Source organism: Histoplasma capsulatum, assembly GCF_000150115.1.
Source record: "Histoplasma capsulatum G186AR genomic scaffold supercont2.1, whole genome shotgun sequence".
NCBI lineage: Eukaryota > Fungi > Ascomycota > Eurotiomycetes > Onygenales > Ajellomycetaceae > Histoplasma > Histoplasma capsulatum.
In genome coordinates, this window is record NW_025544801.1 from 2,352,957 (window position 1) to 2,374,439 (window position 21,483).

Consider the following 21,483-nt stretch of genomic DNA (forward strand, 5'->3'; position numbering starts at 1 on the left):
CACACAAAATTCAGGAGAGAGGGAGAGAACCAAACATGTGATGTTTGGATTGGGGGACCAGATAGATATTCCATATCCCGCCGAACCGTGTCCACGCAATCATGGAGCAAGCAGCAGGAGAAGCCGTCTTTCCGTCGTGCCGCCGCGTTGTATGAGGGATTTTTGGTCCACTGGCTGAACACCGAGGAAGCTCTCACTGTCCCCGCGACGCTGTGCTGGGGCGGGGTCTGGTGTTTGGTGGCTTCGACCATTCGTGCTTGAAGGGTCCCGGTTTTAGTGCGGATATTTATTTGACTAGAGGGACGTGCCCAAATGACCACTCAACAGCCCTCAATCAGCACAGGGAAAGGGGGGTTTTTCAGCATCAAAGCCATTCGTTTCAACCGAAAGGTATGTACAGTACAACACGACGCACCGGACACTGCACACTGGACGCGGCCCACACTTGGAACAAGCATGGCGATTCGTTTTTTTGTCCAGCCTTGTTGCTGTTGTTATCGTCCCATGCTTCGGGATTAGGGACAGACAGGCACGATACAGGGTAAGAGAGCGGTCAGCAGCCTAACTAACTCCAAAGATACTCTAAACCTCGCGCTGTTGAAGAGCCAACCCATCACTGAGCCCTTGAACAGGGCGAGGGGCCTTGCCTGGCTGCTTTTGTCCAGTCCATGCACACACACGCGCGATGCTGATTCCCTGGATGGTTCTTTTGAACCAAGGGACTTGCAGCTGTGTACGACAAGGAGCCCCCTTACAGCACAGGGACAGCACTGGATATACTGCGTGGTTGCTGCGCTGCAGATCAGCTCGTCCACCAGCATATTGCGACGACAAGAAATTCGTCAAATTCAGCATCACCTAAACTGCTCCTGTTTCCTTTCTCGCTCCGTTTCCTTGATCTTCCCTTGTATCTCTTACCCGTATCTCTTACCCGCCGTAGCCCCCCGGGATCATAAACACATGTCGACAGAGCAGGCCAGGAAGGAAATAGAACGCTTCCCGCTCCCTGCCTGGCCCCGTTGCTCGCCTTGGCTTTGGTACTTACCTCCGCAGTAAGGTATCAGCTGGCTACTCAACCCATGATGTCATTCATTTTTGCCAACCAACCAACCAACCAACCAACCAAATAACTGCCCAAAAGCCGCTTGCGAATGTTTCAATCTCATGTCCCTGGATCCTTCCCTGTGTGTGTGCGAAAGATTAAAAAGAAAAAAAAAATCAACTCTCGAGAGAGATTGGTCAACCAGCCAAGGGACTTTCCTTCAATTTCAAGCACATCTTCAATCTCCACTGCACATGGTCCTGGCGTACGCTTGCACCTGATCAATCAATCAATCAATATTTTTGCTTCTCTCCGCCATAGCCGTATTGCCGAATATAACCAAGGAATGAAAAAAAAAAAAAAAAAAAAAAAAAAAAAAGGCAAGCATCCATCCCCTCCTTTCCCTTGGGGGGTTGTGTTTTTGGGGATTTGTTTGCGATTGGAGCTATACGCTGTAAATAAGCTACGTGTCGTCGTCACAAGAGCGGAGATTTTTTAAACTAACTCTGGTGCTTACCCTCCTCCTATCCGGTTCATATGGCTTTCTTTTTTCTTTTTTTTTTTTCTGAGCAATTCGGCTATTTACTGGAATTCACTCTCTCTAATCGAGGCCCCTCTTTTTAACCTCGACTACATCCGTTTTCTGGTTCAAATGAACAAACGAAACATAGTGCGTGTATAGAGCATATTGTTTCTAGGATATATATATACCTGTTGTATGTATTTACAATGAATGACCTTGTACTGTACTATATATATACTGCGTGTGTTTGTGTATAAAGAAAGGAAGGGAAACCAGTGGACCCCCACTGTATCAATAACCGTGCAAGCGCCGGAGCACCCAAGACGACCCCCGCAATATCGCCATCGCTATAAAAATAAAAATAAGGAATACCCCCTTATATATGTGTGTGTGTAAAAGAGCGTAACAATGGTGTATAATGGTCGTTATCGGGTCACGGCGCCAGAATCAAAGGTCAAGCCATAGATCCTCCTCTATAGGTTGAAGATCACCTGTCGCCAACCGCCCATCTTGACCTTGGCCCAGGTCAGCATCCTCCGCGAAGGCAACTTTGGCACTCCATCTCCTCGACACTGCTTTATTTCTAGGATGAGCTGTAGCTCTCGATTTTCTTGCTGGATGTTTGTCAGAAGAGGGCCCAATTTTCCTTATGAGGCATTTCTTCTTCTCACTGTTACCCACGACATTCCTCCACCAACGAACGATGACCCCCTTTGCCCATAGTAACTTCTTCCTCTCCTGTACAACCTCCATACATTCCGTTGCGATCTTTCCCAGGATGATGCGTTTTTGGAGTTGACGTCGAGCATGCGTTCGTCTCCAAGCTGATTGTAGAACAATCGCTGCCCGCGCCCTTTTCGAGGCAGGTAAAAGCCTGCTACAAAGAAAAGCCAGAGCTGAGAGAGTGAAATCCCGATCAAAAAAATGAGATGAGGATACGCATGAGGGTGGAAGTGACGGGGTCACAAGCGAGGCTGAGATTTTCCATTAGCTTATCCATACATTTTCAAAGAATTGACGGAATGAAGGAGGCATCATCACTCTTACCAAATTGACTACTGCAGCCCAAAAACCTCAGTCTCACATCCAAGCTTGTTGAGCTATTCAGCCTCCCTTCCTCCCCAACGATGAAGCCCTCGTATTCATCCACAATGCTCCCGAAAATCCGCCCGTCAGCAAAGCTCGTTGTCAAGTTATCAAGTCGAACTCCCCCAAGTCGCGCAAGGCATGACGCCCATTTCTTGAGAAGGAACGAGTGCCTCTCATAGCATGCATCGAAATCAGCTTTTTCTCCTTCTTCTTCTTCTTCTTCTTCTTCTTCTACCTCTTCACTGCTAGCTTCGGATTCGCGCCCGCTTCCACTACCTGCACCACAAGTTGCTGCTTTCAATTCCAACCGTCGAATTTCCTTCCTAACATCGTCCCAGTCCACCAAGACAGACAATCCCCATTTTCCAACAAGGCCCCACAGCAGCGCTATGGTTTTTTCGCGGTATCCATCGACGATATCCTCGGCACGGATCCCTTGGGCTATGCTGCCAATGCCCTGAACGCCGGCCAGAGCGCCTAGCGCAATTTGCACGTTGAATAATTTCGTTGCCCGACCAATGCAGGGTATCTTTAGATGTTGAGAGAGTATCCAGTCTTCCTCTCCTTCTACAAGAGACAAGATTTCTCCCGTTGGCATGGCTAGTGCAGTGGCGGTGGCATCAGGGCCATGTTCTTGAGAGAGCATAGCTGAAGCGGATGGGTATAGAAGTAGTTCTACCAGCCTCGTAAGAAGTATACCATCTCGAAGATCTACCGCAAGGTTGTTAATGCGATAATCGTATTCTTGTAGAGGGTGTTGTTTGAAGTATACTCTGCAGTCAAGGTGACTTAATGGCCGAGTAATGTCTCCAACAGACGGTAACAACATAGCTCCTAAGCCCTGGAGAGCAGCTGCGGATGACTTATATTTTGACGACGGGTTAAACAAACATCGCGGCAGTGTAGTTCCTGAATTTGACCTCGCCTTGTCGAGGAGCACAATTATCATGATACTGCGCAGAATAGTTCTTCGGTAAGACCAACGCGGTGTACCAACATCCTCCCCATCTTGGCTAGCAATTGTAGGCCCAACATCCTCGTTTCGAAGAATAAATGTTTCCAAAAAGGACTCCAATGTACGACGGAGCTGTCTGCCCTCCCTTGGAAAAACCGAAGTCTTGGAATCGCTGAGTCTAGATGGCCGACTTGGGACGGGTATTCTTCGACCGATCACTGTTTCCGCGGCGGCTCGAAGAGCGGATAGGTCATAAGTTTCTATCCAAAAATTCAAGAATGTGCGTTTTCGTCCGATGTCCTCCTTCAAACCATTTCCGCGAGCCAACACATCTTTAGGTACGCCCAATGCACCGTATAGGAGAGATGCGTGGATTCTCTTGTATAGGAGGGAGAAGGGGGCTCCTTGGTAGATTCCCAGAAGTTCGTGCCTAAGGGTATCGCTGTCATATAGTCCTGTATTCCCCCGTGCAGAGTCAAAAAGACCATTCACAAGTTGAGTGATTGCCGCCTCTTGATGTGCAAGCCAATTCTCCTCATACATAGCGGGGTTAGATATGTCTTCGCTTAGGAGAGGATATTTCTGATCGATTCTTAACTGAAGGGTCTTGGGACCTGTAAGTTTCGTTGGAGCTCGTTGTGCCACTGCAGGCTTCCCTCTCGCTGAGGGCTTAGGGACAGGAGACGAACGTGATGGTCTGGACCCCTGACTTGGGACAGCCTTCACGTTGGTCTTTGGATTAGAGGTGTTTTTCCCCCGCAAGCTTATTTTGGAGTTCAGGGTCACACTTGGTTTATTACCAAGGGCCTTCCTGTTCGCGGGCGGAGGATTGCTCCGAGTCTCTGGCTTCGCTTCCATGGCTGGCTTAACAATTGATGTAGTCCTTTTCACGGGCTCCACAGCGCCTGCGTTCTTCCTCTTTTCAACATGCGGCACATCGAAGACAGGGAAATCTGCCCCTTTAAGTTTCCCATGTTTGGTGCTAGAAATGGTTACACCGCCTGGAGGCATGTTCTCCTTTCCACCATTCTGACCTGGTATATCCTGTTTTATGCTAGATTCTTGCATCGGTTTTAACGTAGGCTGAAGAGGTGCGCGGCGAGGCGCGACGGAGAGTGACTTCCTTGCTGACCGCTTCCGAATAATCTTGGATTCTAAGCTCCCAATCTCAGAAGCTTCGGTGATATCGTCATTTCCTTTCAGAGGATTTACGTTTTTGATTGGGCTGAATATACCCATGAAAACAGAGGGCACAGTTGTGTCTTCAGAAGGAATGTAAATTGTTCTTCTCCTAATTGACTTCTTCAGAGGATCGGCGGCAATGACTGGTGGTTGCTCCTCTTTCTGCTTCGTAATACGATTGCTTATGACAGGTGACTTATTAGGTTGTGGAGGGCTTTTCCGTTGCACGGCAGGTTCTTCTGCTTTAGGCGCTTCCAGAGCGGCGAAACTGACTCTAGGTCGTTGAAATCTTTGAGCTGGTTGAGAGAACATCGACGAGCTTTTGCATATAGGTTTGACTTTTTGACGTAGGCCTGGCTCAGTTGGTTTGCCCTTCACGGGCCCGAAGTTATCAAGCCCATCCTCGTGAATACTGAACGCTTTTGCCTGGCCTCCCTTCCTCGGTTTCACTTTTGTTAACGGGGCGCGGACATCAGCGGTAAAGTCGATTGTGGCGGTATCGCCTTCGCAAAGCCCAAACTCATCATAGAAGTCACTAATATACGTGCTGTTTCTAAAGGGCAATTTGCTGTCTCTTCTCCAGGCTGTGGGGCAGGGAGTCCCCACATCATCGTATCCCGTCGACATCGTGTAGGCTATCAGAAATGGCAATAGAGCAACGCGACTGATCCTAAAGTCTCTTAGCAACGGATTGGAGCAACACTCGGTTTGGTTTTCCAGGCAATACCTTAAGCAAACTTCACATAAAATTTATGGTCTCTGGAGACAGGGAGCATCTTAGACGAGGTCTGTCGATAGGGAGTGTGTTGGATTCACATAGGAAAGTTTATTTCTTTATGTAAATTTTTCGATAACGAATGTTTTCTTCCTGATCCAAATAATCTTCGAGGTATGAAGCTCTTGGTGCCATCACAATCACGTCCTGAAGCGAGACCATCGTGTTTACACAGATGGTAGTCAGGTTGGGTTGCTAGGGGCAACCGTTCCTGAGATCCCGGTTTCGGACCGAAACTCAAATTGATCGGCATCCCAGTCTTCGGGCTCCAGCGTGTCCCAAATTTGGTGGTTCGTGGCAGCCATATACATACTTTATTCGTCCACCTTCAAATAACCCGATAGGTGTTGGCTACTACGGAGTGATAGTTGAATTCCTTGTAGATACTTGAAAACCGTACGAGGAAGGTAATATTTCGCACAATTTCTCCAAAGTATTGCGTTCGTCCTCTTGGGAAAAAGGTTGGTTCTGAGACACTGGTTGCTTTCTTGTATAGCTGCTACAGTTTTCATTCACATCCCGGAATTTCTTCCTAGGAATATACGCACACATAGGTATATACATATATTCTTTAATATCCTTCCAAAAGAGAACGGCACTAGTCTGAATAGGGTGCAAGAGGGCTGGAGATGTGGGCGTGATGCTTGTTTATCAGATGAGTTCCATGCTCCGAAACGTCATTGTCGGGCAGGTGCAAGAAACCCATTCTTGATTCTTGCTTTCACCCCACGAAAAAACCCCGAACCTGACAAGATTATGTATCATATGATGGAAATTTCCGCATTTCCCTATTCCTTCGAAGCGTGGAGCATATCAAAACCCGCCTTTTCATTCAGAGGGCTGAGTACCTTGAGTTTTTCGGCTCTAATTTTCATAAAGCAGACTCTCAGACAGCTCACACCATCAAACCTGGCTTTTTTTTTCGTCATGTTATTTTCATCAGTTCCTGAGGTGCCCATCATACTGATAATATTCGTCATGTGGGGACGAGGGAATGTGGGATAAGTTTGAAGTTAGACGGTTTACTTTTTGAATATGAAAGCCGGCGAACATGGAAAGTGACTTCCTCGTAAAGTCTGAGGCGGTAAGTACCTACTGGTTGATGTTTTGGACATAACGCCAGGACGTCGATTTCTGATCTTGGTGTTGCAATTTGTGTAGCGTGCGAGACGGGAGATTAAGAATCTGCAAGATCGGATATGCGCCATCTGAGGCTCTATTTGGAAGCCTACAAAAGAGACAAATAGTAGCCCAGGCGATTGAATCTCAGTGTCACCGTTAGCTGCAGACTCTGAAAGAGCATCCATTCATGAGGGCCTGATTGCTGTATACGGGGGATCCTCTATGCCAGTTGGTAGCGCGTCAGTTTAGGGATGAAAGACCATTGATCAAAACGGAGCAAGCGTAAACTAGTTTGGTAACACGTGGCAATTGCTGTGAAGGCCCAGATAAACGAAGGCATTCTTGTCCATCGATGGATGTTATACCAGATCCCAGCTAATCTCCCGCATTGCAACATGGTGGAGATCGGTCCGTGAATTTAGCCAATCCTAACACGAGAGTAAATTGCTCGACACCCTATGTCTAACATCCGTAATCCCCAACAAAACGTGGTTTTATTCAAGAAGCCACTTTTATGGTTAAGGAGCTCTGTGTTGAAAAAAAAAAAAAAAATTGAGCGTTAAACCATCGTTCTACACTCCATTCGTAGAGAAATGATGGAACTGGCCTGTATGAATATTACTGCTAATGAGGACGACGGCAACATGTTGGATTTGTAAAACCCTGCAAACGCCCATGAACAATGGGTTTAGCGGCGCATATGCGGCGGCGGAGCGAACGAATTGTTAGGCGGAGGAGCTAGAACGTGCAACTGGCAGGCAGAGTGTCCGCTAGCGGTTCAGGGACAATCATGGCACCGCCAAAGCAGTGCAGCTGCGTATCAGCGAACCGACGGTACCAAACCCGAAGCCAGAAACTGAGACAAAGTCTCTTGCAGCACCTGCCAGAAGGGAAACGGGATAACAAGAGTTGAATAGCAGAGGTTGATGGCTGTGTCCAGCCAGCAAAGGGACTGGCAGCTCTCTTACGAACGGTTATGGGCTCCGTCCTTTAGCGCTGTCAGGTGTTCTTACAAACTTCTCCCGCATGAAATGCCCCTTGCCAGTCTCCTGCTCGGCGCGTAAACTATACCCAACACCGGGATCGCCTGATAAGGTACTGATTCAAAACAACAAAAGATTCATGGTTCTGCACATAGACACACGATCTCGTGACACTCACGATTTGGACTGCCTTCAATCTTGTTTCCGTCGCACTGTATTACCCTACGTTTTGTTCCTAGAACACGCTCCATAATTTCAACGGATTCGCTTCTGTACTGGCTAAATAAAAGCCCCTACGAACCATGTTCTTCCGCCATGGAAGCGCTGGTTTATCAAGATTCGCCTTTAGCTGACTATCTGGAGGGTATGCCTTAAGCATTTTATCCTACCGTGAATCTCCCGCGCATAACTGACTCCGGACTTTTCTACAGGCGAAGGAGTAGCAGAGCAAGACTGGGCGCCTCAACAAGATGACCACCATCCAACGCTAACGCCCCTAGATTCATCGACGGTGAATTTCGCTCCTCGAGGACCCCCTACATTTCAAGATCGAATACGAAATAAACTACCTGCGCCGTTACAACTGAAGCCCATGGGTCGTCAAGAAACTGTGAACAAGATTCACAACATCTGCAAAGTATGGGCAATAATGCGGAGCACGCAACTTCTGGGGGACTATGTCTTGCTGACTTTTCTCCGTTCTTAAACGCATTAGGTGGCAGTCAGCACGAAAATAGGAAAAAGCGAGAACGAGCGTTTTCTTGAACAATTTGGATATACCATCGTTGCGTCCCAGCTCCTCAACGAGCAAAGCCCCCCCTCGTACAGCACCGTAACGGGGTTGCTATCAAATACAGCTCATAATGCAGACTTATCAGGCACACGAGCAGCCAGTTTTGGTATACGAGGGGCGATATTCACAGCTGGGGCATCGTTTTCGGTGGTCTGGATACTCCACTGGGCCAGGTCACGTCAAGGGTCCGGTTGGGATTTCCGGCGGATCTGCATCCTTATCACTCTTCTACTGGCAGTCGCAACCGCATTCTACGCATTCGCTAAACGCCAGTGGCTGAAATACCTTCGTCGCCAGGCGGTGGATATTGCTTCTGTACTCGTCGCCAATGCGCAGTCTTTCGACTCTGCAGCTTCAGCTTCGGTTGTTTTGATACAGGAGGTGGAACTAGTTTCCAGAGGATATAGAATGTCTGTTATTGAATATCCGAAGATACTTTTCTAAAGATCAAGTTTACCTCTAACAGTTTTCACAGAAGCACTCCTATGCCCCCAATAACCCGTTTGGAGGAGCAAACACAAACACGACGTTGTTTAAGACTTCGGCGTATTCTTTCAGAGTGTCTTACGGAGATGCTAGAGAGATACTTGGAAGCGAAAAGACATCTACAATTACTTACAGACACTGCTAATTTGGAAAAATATTTCGATATTTATGATTTCTCACTAGAGGAACTAGACGAACCTAAACCATCGGCTGACAATGCGCTGGAAGACAAAACGTCATTGCGATCCCTAAGACATCTATTTTCTAGAGCTTACGCAGCCAGAAAGGCTACGCTATGCTGTCTGCTAGCTCTACCGGCGGATGGTGGGGAGGTTGATATTGGAAATTGGAGCACTGCTATTGAGGAGATGCAACGTCTCGCTGCTACAAATGGAACTTGCGTGCAGAAGCTGGCAGCCATACTTAACGAGCAAGATCGTAAGTGCAACGGACCTAACTTATTGGACACGTATCTAAACTAATCTGGACTTAGACATTATTATTCCACCATCCCCTCAATCCAAGCTCAGCCCCAATAAGGATCGTCATCGCGCACAACTAAGACGACTCAATTCTCTATCTCAAGGAATCCGTGGACTGCATGCTAAAATGCAGCTCATCCGCGAAGAATCAGATGCCAGCCTTGAACGAGCAACCGATGATGCAGATTTCGGCACGACCTTAACAACCCTCTACCAATCTATCGGCGCAGACCTAAGAGGGATACTACAAGAGTGGGAAGCCGGCAAATCTTCATTATTAGCCACTTTAGAAAACCCAGATCGTCTCTCACGACCCACTAGTCTACTCAGGTCGCCGGCATCGCCGACATTTAGCTTAGGTGGCGCGACTGCGGTTGAGGGTGGTCCAGCGGAGGCGCTTCGGGCATTGAATGGCGAAGACCAGCACCTCACAGCCCCAGACAACAACATGGATGAGCATGAAGTTTTTGAAGCCATTGCCCTACCCCGGAAGCGAAACTCCATGACACGAGATGAAAGAATAGCCCGGATGAAAGAAGAACGGGCTAGACAAGCCGTGGCGAGAGAGAAATCGGACGCAAATACACACATGTTAAGAGAGCTGGAGACAGTTATCAAGTTGCGTCCGCGCGGAAAAACGGCCCCCCGAGTTACCAGCATCTGAATAATGTATTAGGTATTTCTTTTCCTCTTTCTTCTCTTTTCTTTTTTCTTGCCGAATTCAAGGATGAGCCTAAATTGCCCCGTCTACCCAACAATTTGAAAATAATTTTTCTTTACATCTGTCGGCTTTTGGTGTTTCCACCAGTGCTAGTCACATGTTTAATACCCTATATTTAGCAGCGATCAGATCATGCGATGACATATTCGGTCCCTAATGCCTACGTTTTCATTTATTTGGCATATCTTGAATGGCGTTTTTCCAACATGTTTTATTTCTGTCAATTTCCCGAAAACGGCGGTTGAATCGGCCGTCTTGCATGCTTGTAGATTACATAATGTATTTTGTTCCCTTTCCTTGAATCCTGTACCCATAGATAGATATGTTTTTTAGAATAAAATTTCTCATGTATTCTGATATCAGTTTTCTGGGTGGACCAAAGGAAATACGCTAACGCGAAATTGGCGAAATTACGTGATGCTCAATCCACGCGATGCGTGTCTGCACGCGACGGACACTTCCAGATTCCTCCAACTCAAACCCACTTTGACATTTCTCAAAGCTGCCCGACACTCACTGCGTCCGATTCACACACATTTGTACCAGTGTAAGCCTGTTCGTAATTTCGCACCTATTACCGTTTCCATGCTGACGAGTTTGATATGTCACCAGAATTCCGCCAACGTCAAATAACTACCCCGCCAAACACCTCCGCTATTACCTCCATTATCCTCCTCTGACTCTTCTAGAACCCAATTGACAAGAGTGCGTAATGGAATTCTAACGACTATTAAGTTGATCTGGGACTGATAGAGACATGAATTAATAGTGTTGGAAGCGCGGCTAGAACAAGCCAGCTTGTTGAAGAAGGTAGGCAGGCATTACATACAGCTTCATTGACATCCATTGATTTCACAATTCACGAAATACGATATAAAAGCTGACAGCCACCTTTACCAAAACAAAAAAAATCAAATAGGTCGTTGATGCCATCAAGGACCTGGTCCAGGACTGCAACTTCGACTGTAATGACTCTGGAATCGCCCTGCAAGCCATGGACAACTCACACGTGGCCCTGGTCTCTATGATACTGAAAGCAGAGGGCTTTTCCCCGTATCGCTGTGACCGCAACGTCGCGCTGGGCATTAACCTGGTCTCCCTTACGAAAGTACTGCGGGCTGCACAAAACGAAGACATTCTGACTTTAAAGGCGGAAGATTCCCCCGACGTCATTAACCTGGTCTTTGAGAGCGCGGAAACGGACCGGCTGAGCGAGTATGATATCAAGCTTATGGACATCGACCAGGAGCACCTGGCTATTCCGGAAACGGAGTATGCGGCTACTGTTGAGATGCCATCAACGGAGTTCAGGAGGATCTGTACGGATTTGGGAAATTTATCGGAGTCAGGTATGTATTACCATTTTTCATTTTAAGGAATGAAAAACGATTATACCCACTCTCGGATTACCGACACCCTCTTTTTTGGCCTCTTTCTTTTGCATTGAAGAAAAAAAATAAATATGCCAATCTAACGATATCCAAACAGTAATGATCGAAGCCAACAAAGATGGCGTCAAATTCTCCTGCCAGGGTGAGATTGGTAACGGAGCCATCACCCTCCGCCAACACACAAATGTGGACAAGCCAGACCAAAACGTCTCTATCGACCTCTCCGAACCCGTCGCTCTCACCTTCTCCCTTAAATACCTTAACAATTTCTGCAAGGCCACAGGCCTGTCGACGTCTGTTCGTCTGTGCCTCTCACAGGAGGTGCCGCTGCTAGTTGAATACGGATTGGGCAGTGGTCATCTGAGATTCTTCCTTGCACCAAAGGTATGTCATACGTATATATGTTACAATTTTTCTCCTGGGAAGCATTTGCTATTGCTTCTCTCCCATTCTTTTTCGTGTAGTATCAAACAGTCTGTCTGAGACGGGCGCTAATATATTTTTGCCATGCTAGATCGGAGACGAAGAGTGAAATGGAAAATGGGGAAGGAATTAAAAAATAAAATAATAAAAAATAACAAGCTAAAAAAAAAAAAAGAATACAAAGGAATACAAAAAGATCTTCCAAACCATCTCAATAATGCCATTCTTCCCTTAACTCGTCCCTTGCCCACTGTCATATCCGAGTGTAAACGGCCAACTACGAACCCTTCAATGTCTATTTCCCGTTATCTTTGCATGTCTTCTTTTTTTCTTTAATGAAAATAGGGAAAGCATAATAATTAAAAGATTTTTTTTTTTGCGACTCGTTTTTCTTTCTTTTTTAATTACACACAATTTTAATAATGGTACAGCTCAAAAGACCAATCCAACTCCATTCATTCCATGGTAACTTTTTTGTGAAAGGATTTCCCGCCACTTAGGTGTCAGGTAAGAATCGAGTCAGTCCAGGCTCACTCTTCAAGCCTTGAGAACACAAAAGGTTGAAGTTATCAATGTTTTGAGGGAGATGAAATACCACCCGCCCTATCGACATCCACAGCCATTTTGAACCTACCGGTCTGTCTGAGATCTCTTCTTGCCCAACCTCGTTTCTTCCAGGGGCCACCAGACGGGTTTGTTATATAGATAGAGAGATGTATCCGTGTGTCTGTCTACCTGGTCCCCCACCTTGTTAAAGTCCCTTTGGGTTTTGGGTTCGGGGTATGTAGTGGCTTGTTGCCCCTCCGCTTTGCTCACTTCATCGTTGAGGGGTTGTAGTGATTCAAGAAGCCTCTTTGAGATTTTTATCACTCAATCAAAAAGGTCACACACGAGAATAACTGTCAGCCTTCTGACAGGTGCGTTGATTGTTGTATACTAGTGGGGTTAAATTCATCAGAGATGCCAGAGCTCCGAGAGCAAAAGTGTTCATGCACCAAAAAAATAAACTCCGTGGATGCACAGGATATTTCCGTTTCCCATTTCCAACACCCTTTTTTTTATGCTGTATTTTTTGTATTTTTTGATTTTTCTTTTTCTTTTTTTCTTTTTTTTTCTTTTCTTTTTTTGGAAACCAATCATTGAAGTTTTTAATATATAAAAAAAATTGGTAGGGTGTCTCTCTCAAGGGGGCGTGGGCATATTCGAAGCAATCGATCCTGTACTGATTATCTCGAGGGGGCAAATATCTGCATAGAAATCAAAAAAGGATGGCAGTACATGAAAGTAAATAAATAAAACAAAATAACAAGCAAGCTAAATTATATCATCACCAACGCACTCCTTTGCGACGTATACTGTTTCCGGTTTTGAATTGGGAGCATAGGACGATCAAGTGACCCACCACAACGCGACTGCAGCAACACCAAGAACGACAGCGACGATGGCGACAAATCCGAATCAGTACTGGAATCCAGTCCAGCCTCCCTCCTCGCCCACAGAATGGTCTCGCCGACCCCATCAAACCGCACAAGCGGCGACGTAACTAGCACCTCAGAAATCTCATCCACAATGTCCTTTCCAATATCCCCAACCCACCACATCGTAATGCTTTTCCGCGACCGATGAACCAGCACGGCCCAGAACATCATGACGAACAGCGCCAGAGGCTCGCGGCCCTGGAAAGCCGCAGTCAGCTCCCGGCCACCGACAGCGAGGATAGTATAGAACATTCCCTTGAACATCCCATTGGTCGCGTCGTTCATGAATGAATATTTTATCTGGTCAAGGGCACGTTTGTAGGCAGGTATTTCGTATGCGACTCGCACATTGCTGTTGCTGCTGCTGTGCTTGTCATGGCAGTCCGTGTTGTTTATCTGGCGGATATTATCACCACTCTTACCATCACCATCGATAATCACCTCTACCATATCTTCTGGTAGCTCTTCTGGTAGCCTTACTGGCACGCGCATTCGTTTGATGAGAAACTCCAAGCGCGCAAGGGCCAGCTGGGTGTCGATGTCGAGTTTATGCATGAGCTCCGGCGGAAGCACGGGAAGGCGTTTCACAGCGGCAGCGAGAGAACAAGAGGACCGGTTAAGCCAGTCGAGGTTTGGGCGGTTGGCGACGAAGGAGCCCACGTATAACGCCATGGACGTGCCCAGGGTTTCGAGAATGCAGGTCTGGTACTTTGGGTTGGGGAACGTGAGATTGAGCACGAAGGTAAAGGAGGCGAAAAACAAGAGAGCAGACAGTTTCTTTGGAGTGATATTGGCATCTACTTCATCAAGAGCCTGGCGGAAAGCAGCATTGGCTTTGTTTGAATACTCAAGTGCTGCGGATTGGTATCGGTATCCATCCTTGGTGAGTATTAGAGATTTACTGTTGGGGTCCGATGCCTGCTTTGCTAGGTCGATGGCGGCGAGAGCAAAAACATTGTTTAGGAGATAGTTGGTCTTCATGCAAATACGGGGAACGATATTTGTTAAAAGAAAACTGCAGGCGGGAGAAGTGCAGACACACTGCCATGTTCTCGTCAACCAGCGGTGAAGGAGTTCGAGTTCTAGGGTTCTGTTCGATGTGGGTGTGCTTGAAAAGGTCACGGGAGAAGGGTTTGAGATTCCTGAAAATGCGCTGGGCGAGGCCGCCCGGACTAGAGCTTGCGAGGCTGCTGAGCTCTTGGACGCCCGTTTTGATGATGAGGGGGGGGATGGGGACGGGGTTATCGGTGGTCTTTGGCTTTGGGAACTGGCAGATGAGATTTCATGTCGAAGAATGCCCCTTCCCCGAGGTGTGGCATTGTGCGCTTCTACCACCGCAGTGTGATTAGATGGATAAACACATTGGAGATTTCGGATGCGACAGTTTGTGCATATGGGCTTCTGCTCGTTGCACTGTAGGAAGTCCGAGTCAGCACGGTCTGGAGGATTGATCGCCCAGCTGCGATGAAGCCAAGCGTCTCACTGAACACCTCGATGTAGGTGCTGGTTCTTGGCTATTTGCCGTACCTTGACCCTTCTCCTCTTACAGCTGGTGCATCCCCAGCGGGATTTTCTGTGTGCACCCCTCTTCCGCGCCTTCACTTCCATGGCAAACAGGGCTTTCTCTTTTATAACTGATCGTATCCCGATACCGTAGCCCGTGATCACGAGAATAAGAGACGGGAGGTCAAAACTAGAGGGACCTACGACGACATCAAAATCATGAACTCCGGTAAAAGTTCGACCACTGGGAATGAGAGAAGCATGGACAGAGGAGGGGTTTTTACACGGAATTCATGGTTATATTATGGAGTAAGTTACTGAGTCAGGAGGTTGAAAATGTGGGTGTTTCGGAAGCCTGGGGAGATTCAATGCGCGCTGTCGTTGACTGTCCGGCAAACTTTAAGAGATGCACGGTTGGCTGGATAAAGCCGCGCGAGAAAGGAATGTAATGTTGTTGATGAGACGGCGAGGCTTTGATCCACTACTAGCGAAGCAGCTAGGCGACATTTTTGGATCCAGCCCGCCTCTCGTGGTGCCGAAGTCAAAAACGATGGAGAGGTGAAGGGTATTTAGTTATGAGGATTTATAATTACTAAAACTCGAGGATTCGGATAGCTACTGTACGAGGCGACAAGTATTGGCAACCCTCACCACAATCATTGAGGGTTGCCAATACTTACGACCTGACACTTCGGATGGCGTTGGCCCAAAGCGATTAAACTTTCCCAGATATAGCGGCTTGGTCAGCCGGCCAATTGCAGCCAACGTGACATCGTTCTCTGAATCGCGAATGAAGATATTTTGTCAAAATATGAAAGAACAAAAGGAAAATTATTCCATGGTGGTGCGCCATTTGCGCACTCCCGACCACTGACAGCCAGAGCACGCCCCGCTGAAAGAACAACAACCCTAACACCTCGTAAAATCGTGAAAAGTGCGGGGGGTGGCGTGTGTGGAGGGCCTTCGAGCCAGTTCCGTGCTAAACCCAAAAACACATCAATACGAATTAGCAGTATCCCTTCAAAAAGAAACGAAGGGAAAAAAACCCTCCAAAAACATCAACATATTCGGGCGATCCCGATGAACCCTGCGCTCCCCGCCGCTCTCAGACCTTTATTTTTTACAACGAACCTTAAAAAAGTAGAGGATTGAAGCGTCGTCCCCGCCAGAGTAATCGGAATCGAATTCATACCAGACCGCATCTCATTCTAGAAAGAAGAAATAGGAACCCAGTACGCTGCGTATTGCACTAAAGTGTCATACAGCCCACTCCCTTAACTCACCCAACCCTCCAAAGGGAGAGAGAAGTAAGGGGAAAAAGGGAGGGAGGGATGTACACACAATCTTCGCAACGGCTCTCCCAGGGAGGGGAGGGGGGAGGGAAGTGGGAAACAAAGTCTCCGCACAACCCCGAGTCCCCTGCCTCCGAAGTTTCTGATGCCTGATTGCGGACGTGTAAATAGGTTTCACGCCGGGCCCTCACGGGCAGCACCGACTCAACGCTCGCTCTCTCTCTCTCTCTCTGAGCGCTGAGCGGGTTGTGGGGTTTGAAGATTGCTCCGAATTTCTCATTTGCATATTTTCATGATTGGGGATCAATCAAGGACAGATAGCTAATCCCTCCCCTTCTCTTTGCAGAGGGGAGAGGAGAGATAGATCCGACGTGTGTAGCAAAGAAACGCAGCTTTGGCGAGGACGACGCTTGAAGCAGAAAAGAAGAAGAAGAAGAAGGGAGGAAGACAACAGAATGAGTTTTCGTGACTGTGTGCGCTAGGACAATTCTGCCCCCATACACCGCTTTAGCTGGTTGGAGCTGGATTACTCATCGGCTTCGAGTCATCAAGATTTTCAGCTGAAATAACTAGTTGAACTCGCAAGCATCTCGAAGGAACATCTACAACATATTGCATATTATAATATCCCGATATATGCGCATTCTCAAAGATTCTGTTCTAGCAATAGAATGCAGCTCAAGAGATGGAGGTTTCAAACACAATGGCTATATGCTGATTCAACGAATGTTCAATATAACCAGATGAATACTAATAGTAGTTACATATTTTCTGTTTCTCAATGAGTCATTTTGTATTAAAAATCTACTAAAATGCAACTTCCCAAAAAAGGAAGATACATATATAACTATCGCTTAGAAAACGAGAGAGATTGTTATAATCCTGAGCTGTTATTGATAGGTTGAAACAAGTTTCAAGTCAATGAGTGTGGGACAGACAGCCTGTGCCTGTGGGTGTAACAGAGCGCACCTGCATGGTGCGATATCCCTCCCAATACCTAGTTGCCTGGTACTAATTGGATTTAACAATCATCATGTACACACATGTACTAGACACTGCAGTTTTCATGCATTGAACAAGCTGATGAAAATACTGCGTAGAGAACCTTTAATTCAAGGTTCTTGGGAGCCTCACTGCCTCAAGCCTTGAACAGGAGTGGAGCAGGATGACGCAGGTTAAAAATAGACACGCCGTGAGACCATGTGGGATGTTGGGTGTCAGTTTGGCAGACCACTCGCATCACGACAAATCCTGTTTGCCATCACTGTCATTGTTGGTTCCTGTGCATATGAAGCAGGATACTTTATTTGGCCAGCTGGGGAGAAGAGAGGGCGGGAAACCGTTGTAAGACGGTCCAATATTCCCCGAGGGCTAGGAATTGATCCTCCGAGTCGAAATCTGAAGCTCCATAACTAATAAATAATTGACTCTGTTATTCATCTGTGGAGAACGGGGTAGATCTGGTGGTAGCTTTACTAGTATTTATCCGAGTCAGCCTTGCGAACTTGAATTTTGGGCTGGCAAGAAAAACAGCCTCTGCAGCGACTGTGCAGAGATGAAGAAAAATGGCCCCCGATTCCACTGCACAGTTCCGTTGCACAGCTCTCCCACTACGACGAATGACTACTGCCAATCATAAGGTAACTAACCCTTCAGCAGATGGCGTAGTCAAGGAACCAGAGCGCCCACAAACCCCAAGCCGTTGAGCAGCTCAATGTGAGCGGGGAGTTGGCCTCGGGGCTCTTTCGGGCCACGCCCGCCCCTAAGCCCTGCCGCACCTCCAGGTCTGCCGCTGAGCGTGTGTCAGCCGCTCGCTGCCTCCGTCTGCTGCTTTGTGCGGCTGCTGCTGCTTGTCCACTCCACTGCAGAGCACAACAACTCTTCTTCCGCTGTAGATTTGTTCCTCTGCGCCCTCAGTCTGCACTCGTTGGTTTGTTTGCTTTTCTTCTGGTACTCCCTTGCTATTCCGAAATCTCGTCCTGTCCAACCATCGTCTCCGTTCGCCGGGTTACAGCATCTCCCCGCTGGCCTTCATACCGCGTTTCAGATTTGCTTCCAGGTATCCCTCCTGTCCGAGTGAAACTTTTACCCCAAACTTTGTCTCCTTCTCCCTCTTTCATCCTTTCTCTCTCCCCTTCTTTCTCTCCATCTCTCTCCTCTCCCTCTCCCTCTCCCTCTCCCTCTCTATCTCCATCTGTCCCCTGTCCCTCACTCTCTTGTTTTCCTGCTGCTTGTTGTTGTGGTTGTTGGAAGGCCCTCACGCAGGAAACGGGGGCTGTTGCAATCCCCGTTGCAACAACCGTTGGACAATCCTGGATCTCCCAATTGATACCATCACATCCCCTTCCTGGTCGACAATTTGATCTAATTATCGTCGCCTTTTGCTCCTGCCTGCGCGGCTGTGTAGTACAGCCTCCCATCTCGCTGCAGGTTTGGGACCCCAGTCCATTTGCTCAACACCAACCAACCAAACCACCCACCAATCTCGAACACCTTTCTTTTCGCTACTTCATCCACCTCTCCCCCACCCCTCCCTCCCTCCCTCCTCCCTCTCTCGATCCATATAGTTAAGAGGCGTCGGGCTCCATCCGGGAGCGAACCGCCAAAATTCCTTCCAACCCGTCGCGGGCCTCTTTCCTGGGAGGACGGCCTTCGACTCCTCGAACCGTAATTCTACAACAGGTTTCCGTGCAAGAGAAGGTTATATCAACTTTACAGAACCAGAGTCAAAGATGTATCGGCCAAACTCGCGATGGACGTGGTCGTTCGTCATTGTTGCTTGCGTCCAGGCTGCTATTATTCTTGGTTTTGAGTCGTAAGTTATTTTCTCCACATGGCTGTTCATTTTTTTGACGTCAAAGCGACATGTATAATTTTTTTTTTTCAATTCGATTTCATTTTCACTCATCTTCAAACCATAGGTATGTCTTTGCACGCTTCCAGTCCGAACTCAGAGGCAATTGGAGCAACACAGCTACGTCGAGAACGATCCCGACTTTCTTAACTCTCTACATCTTCGGTTTTGTGTACGAGCTTGTTTTGACCTACGATGCGCTTCAAATGAAAAACACCATTCAGGTCATTGGAATATGTATTTGCAACGTCGGCCTGCTTATATACGGCGCTGTCCAAACAGACCAGATTCGAGACGCTATCTTGCAGCTGAACGCTGGTAAAAACATTGACAAGCAAATCTGGCCCGACTTGAAGCCGTTCCTCATTGCTATTCCGATCATCATTGGTCTGGGAACTGTGTGTCTGAGTTTCATCGCCTGGAAACTATACGATGAGTTTGCCTGGACCATTTATAAGCATATCAGCGCCGATTTGCGAATGAAGCGGCGATATCTAACATACCAGGTAGGGCTTGTTGAAATGAGTCACCTTGCGGTTTCATATCTTCCTCTTGATTTTTTCCCCCCATTAATAGGTTTACTAAGATGCTAATTCATCTCTTACTATATGTACAGATCTATATTGCGCTCCTGAAATTCGACTTCTTTTTCTTCTTGGGCTTCACCGTCCAGTTCGTCGTCATTGTCACCGACAAGAAAGCCACCGAGTATATCCTCACCATTATTGCCATCCCTGTCACCATCCTTATTCTCCTAGGCGCTGCCTGGTCCACCCGTCGCGAGAATACATTGGGAATGATAGTTACAATAGTAGGAACTCACCATCATCCTGCACCAATTATTCCGATCCCACCTTATCTGCCCCTCAATTAACTAACAAATCTCTTTTCTCCCTTTCACCAGCTCCTCTTCCACGGTGGCCTCGCCTACTTCCTCTTCAAGCTCGTGCGAATGTATACCCCGCCACGCATGGATGCGTATAAAGCGGCCCGCACGTCCCTCACCTTCTTCACTGTCATCACCATCGCCCTGATCATCATGACCATCGTGAACGCGTGCATCTGCACACGCAACTTCAACAAAGGACTGAAGCGTCATTTGTCGAACCGCAAGGTCATTAGCGATGATGAGAAGCCAAATACGATGGAGATGTCGTCGAATATGCCGCCAGGTGGGCCATTGCCGATGCGGATGACGATTGATTGATTTTGATGGGAAGTGTGTCCCTTTGTTATTATCTTGGTTTCTTTTTCCGTGTTCGCTTTGCTCTCCTCTTTTTCTTTTTCTTTCTCTTTTTTTTAACCCCCTCTGTTGCTCTTATCTACTGAATTAGTCGTTTGGATGCTTGTTTGGCTATTGATATTGGAGTAGAGTGAATGAAGACAAATACGGAACGAAGAATCCAACCTTTTCAACCACAAAAGATTGCTACGAAAAGGACGAACGAACCCATACACCAAAATTATACCCCCGGTTTTTATCTTGCCATACATATATATATTATAATACCCAAGAATCTTCAATTTCCCTCTTTTTTGGCTTTTTAACCTTTATGATGATCTATCTACTTCATCTATTCTACCCGTCTTCCCTATGGAATAATTTTTCCGGGTTACTGTCCCTCCCCCAATCTCTCTCTCTTCCCTGGCTTTTTCTCATTTTTATTTCTCATTCAATATTTTTTTCGTCTTTTCCTCTGCGCTTTGTGTATAACCTATATTTATATATCTATATTTTATGCAGTTCCTACTAGCTTGCTTTTTGATGTCAACAGTTTACAACTTTACAATTCACATTATACGCATACAAATTCAATGCTGCCCGGCGGGCTTGGGGGGGAAGTGGGGGCGGGGTTATGTGGGATGGATGTCTTGGCCCATTTTCCCCTGGATGCTCCCTTATTTGTTGGAAGAAGCAAAATGATCAGGCGGATTCATTTGAACTGATTAAGATAGTTGCTGAATCATGCAGCCTTTGTTCGTTTTTGGAAAAATAGTTGATGAGTCGATGAAAGGAAAGAAGATGAACTTGATTTGGTTTGATACAGGTTATACTAATGCGGAGATAATACTGCTACCACTGGTATAAGAATAATAAGAATAATTAAAAGCAAGAACATTTCAATTTGATATTCACCAATCAGACAAAATCAACCATTCAACGGCAACAGGTGGGAAAAGAAAAAAAGGGAGTTAACCGATTTCAACACATCCTCACCCCCTTTCAATTACGATGGAAATCATCTCATTCCACACCTCGTCATCACCAGAAATCACTATCACAATCACAATCATCAATCATCCCCCCTTTCTTTCCTTTCCTTTAAAGGGCCCCTATCTTTCGCACAGATAGATACCCATCCTAGCAACATGCAACAACATGCAAAAA

At 47.0% G+C, this 21,483-nt stretch overlaps 6 protein-coding genes across 6 annotated transcripts; 3 read left to right on the top strand and 3 right to left on the bottom strand.

Moving 5' to 3' along the window:
• Positions 1-312: 312 nt before the first annotated feature.
• On the top strand, positions 313-956 carry HCBG_00757 (uncharacterized protein; the record flags this gene model as incomplete). The annotated part of the gene is made up of 2 exons (XM_045427807.1): positions 313-390; positions 720-956. The coding sequence occupies 2 exons, from the start codon at positions 313-315 to the stop codon at positions 954-956; spliced, it is 315 nt and encodes a 104-aa protein (XP_045291782.1).
• A 1,056-nt stretch (positions 957-2,012) lies between these two features.
• HCBG_00758 (uncharacterized protein) lies at positions 2,013-5,418 on the bottom strand (the record flags this gene model as incomplete). The annotated part of the gene is made up of 2 exons (XM_045427808.1): positions 2,013-2,539; positions 2,613-5,418. The coding sequence occupies 2 exons, from the start codon at positions 5,416-5,418 to the stop codon at positions 2,013-2,015; spliced, it is 3,333 nt and encodes a 1,110-aa protein (XP_045291783.1).
• A 2,555-nt stretch (positions 5,419-7,973) lies between these two features.
• Positions 7,974-12,141, top strand: HCBG_00759 (proliferating cell nuclear antigen; the record flags this gene model as incomplete). The annotated part of the gene is made up of 10 exons (XM_045427809.1): positions 7,974-7,998; positions 8,103-8,308; positions 8,387-8,874; positions 8,940-9,388; positions 9,444-10,055; positions 10,536-10,700; positions 10,923-10,963; positions 11,073-11,502; positions 11,642-11,928; positions 12,059-12,141. 10 exons carry the CDS (start codon positions 7,974-7,976, stop codon positions 12,074-12,076), a joined length of 2,721 nt encoding a protein of 906 aa, XP_045291784.1.
• Positions 12,142-13,149: 1,008 nt separating this feature from the next.
• On the bottom strand, positions 13,150-15,053 carry HCBG_00760 (uncharacterized protein; the record flags this gene model as incomplete). Its single annotated transcript, XM_045427810.1, has 3 exons — positions 13,150-13,214; positions 13,307-14,904; positions 14,929-15,053. 3 exons carry the CDS (start codon positions 15,051-15,053, stop codon positions 13,150-13,152), a joined length of 1,788 nt encoding a protein of 595 aa, XP_045291785.1.
• Positions 15,054-17,892: 2,839 nt separating this feature from the next.
• Positions 17,893-18,660, bottom strand: HCBG_00761 (uncharacterized protein; the record flags this gene model as incomplete). Its single annotated transcript, XM_045427811.1, has 2 exons — positions 17,893-18,129; positions 18,229-18,660. 2 exons carry the CDS (start codon positions 18,658-18,660, stop codon positions 17,893-17,895), a joined length of 669 nt encoding a protein of 222 aa, XP_045291786.1.
• A 312-nt stretch (positions 18,661-18,972) lies between these two features.
• On the top strand, positions 18,973-20,301 carry HCBG_00762 (uncharacterized protein; the record flags this gene model as incomplete). The annotated part of the gene is made up of 4 exons (XM_045427812.1): positions 18,973-19,055; positions 19,162-19,600; positions 19,711-19,905; positions 19,999-20,301. The coding sequence occupies 4 exons, from the start codon at positions 18,973-18,975 to the stop codon at positions 20,299-20,301; spliced, it is 1,020 nt and encodes a 339-aa protein (XP_045291787.1).
• Positions 20,302-21,483: the final 1,182 nt, after the last annotated feature.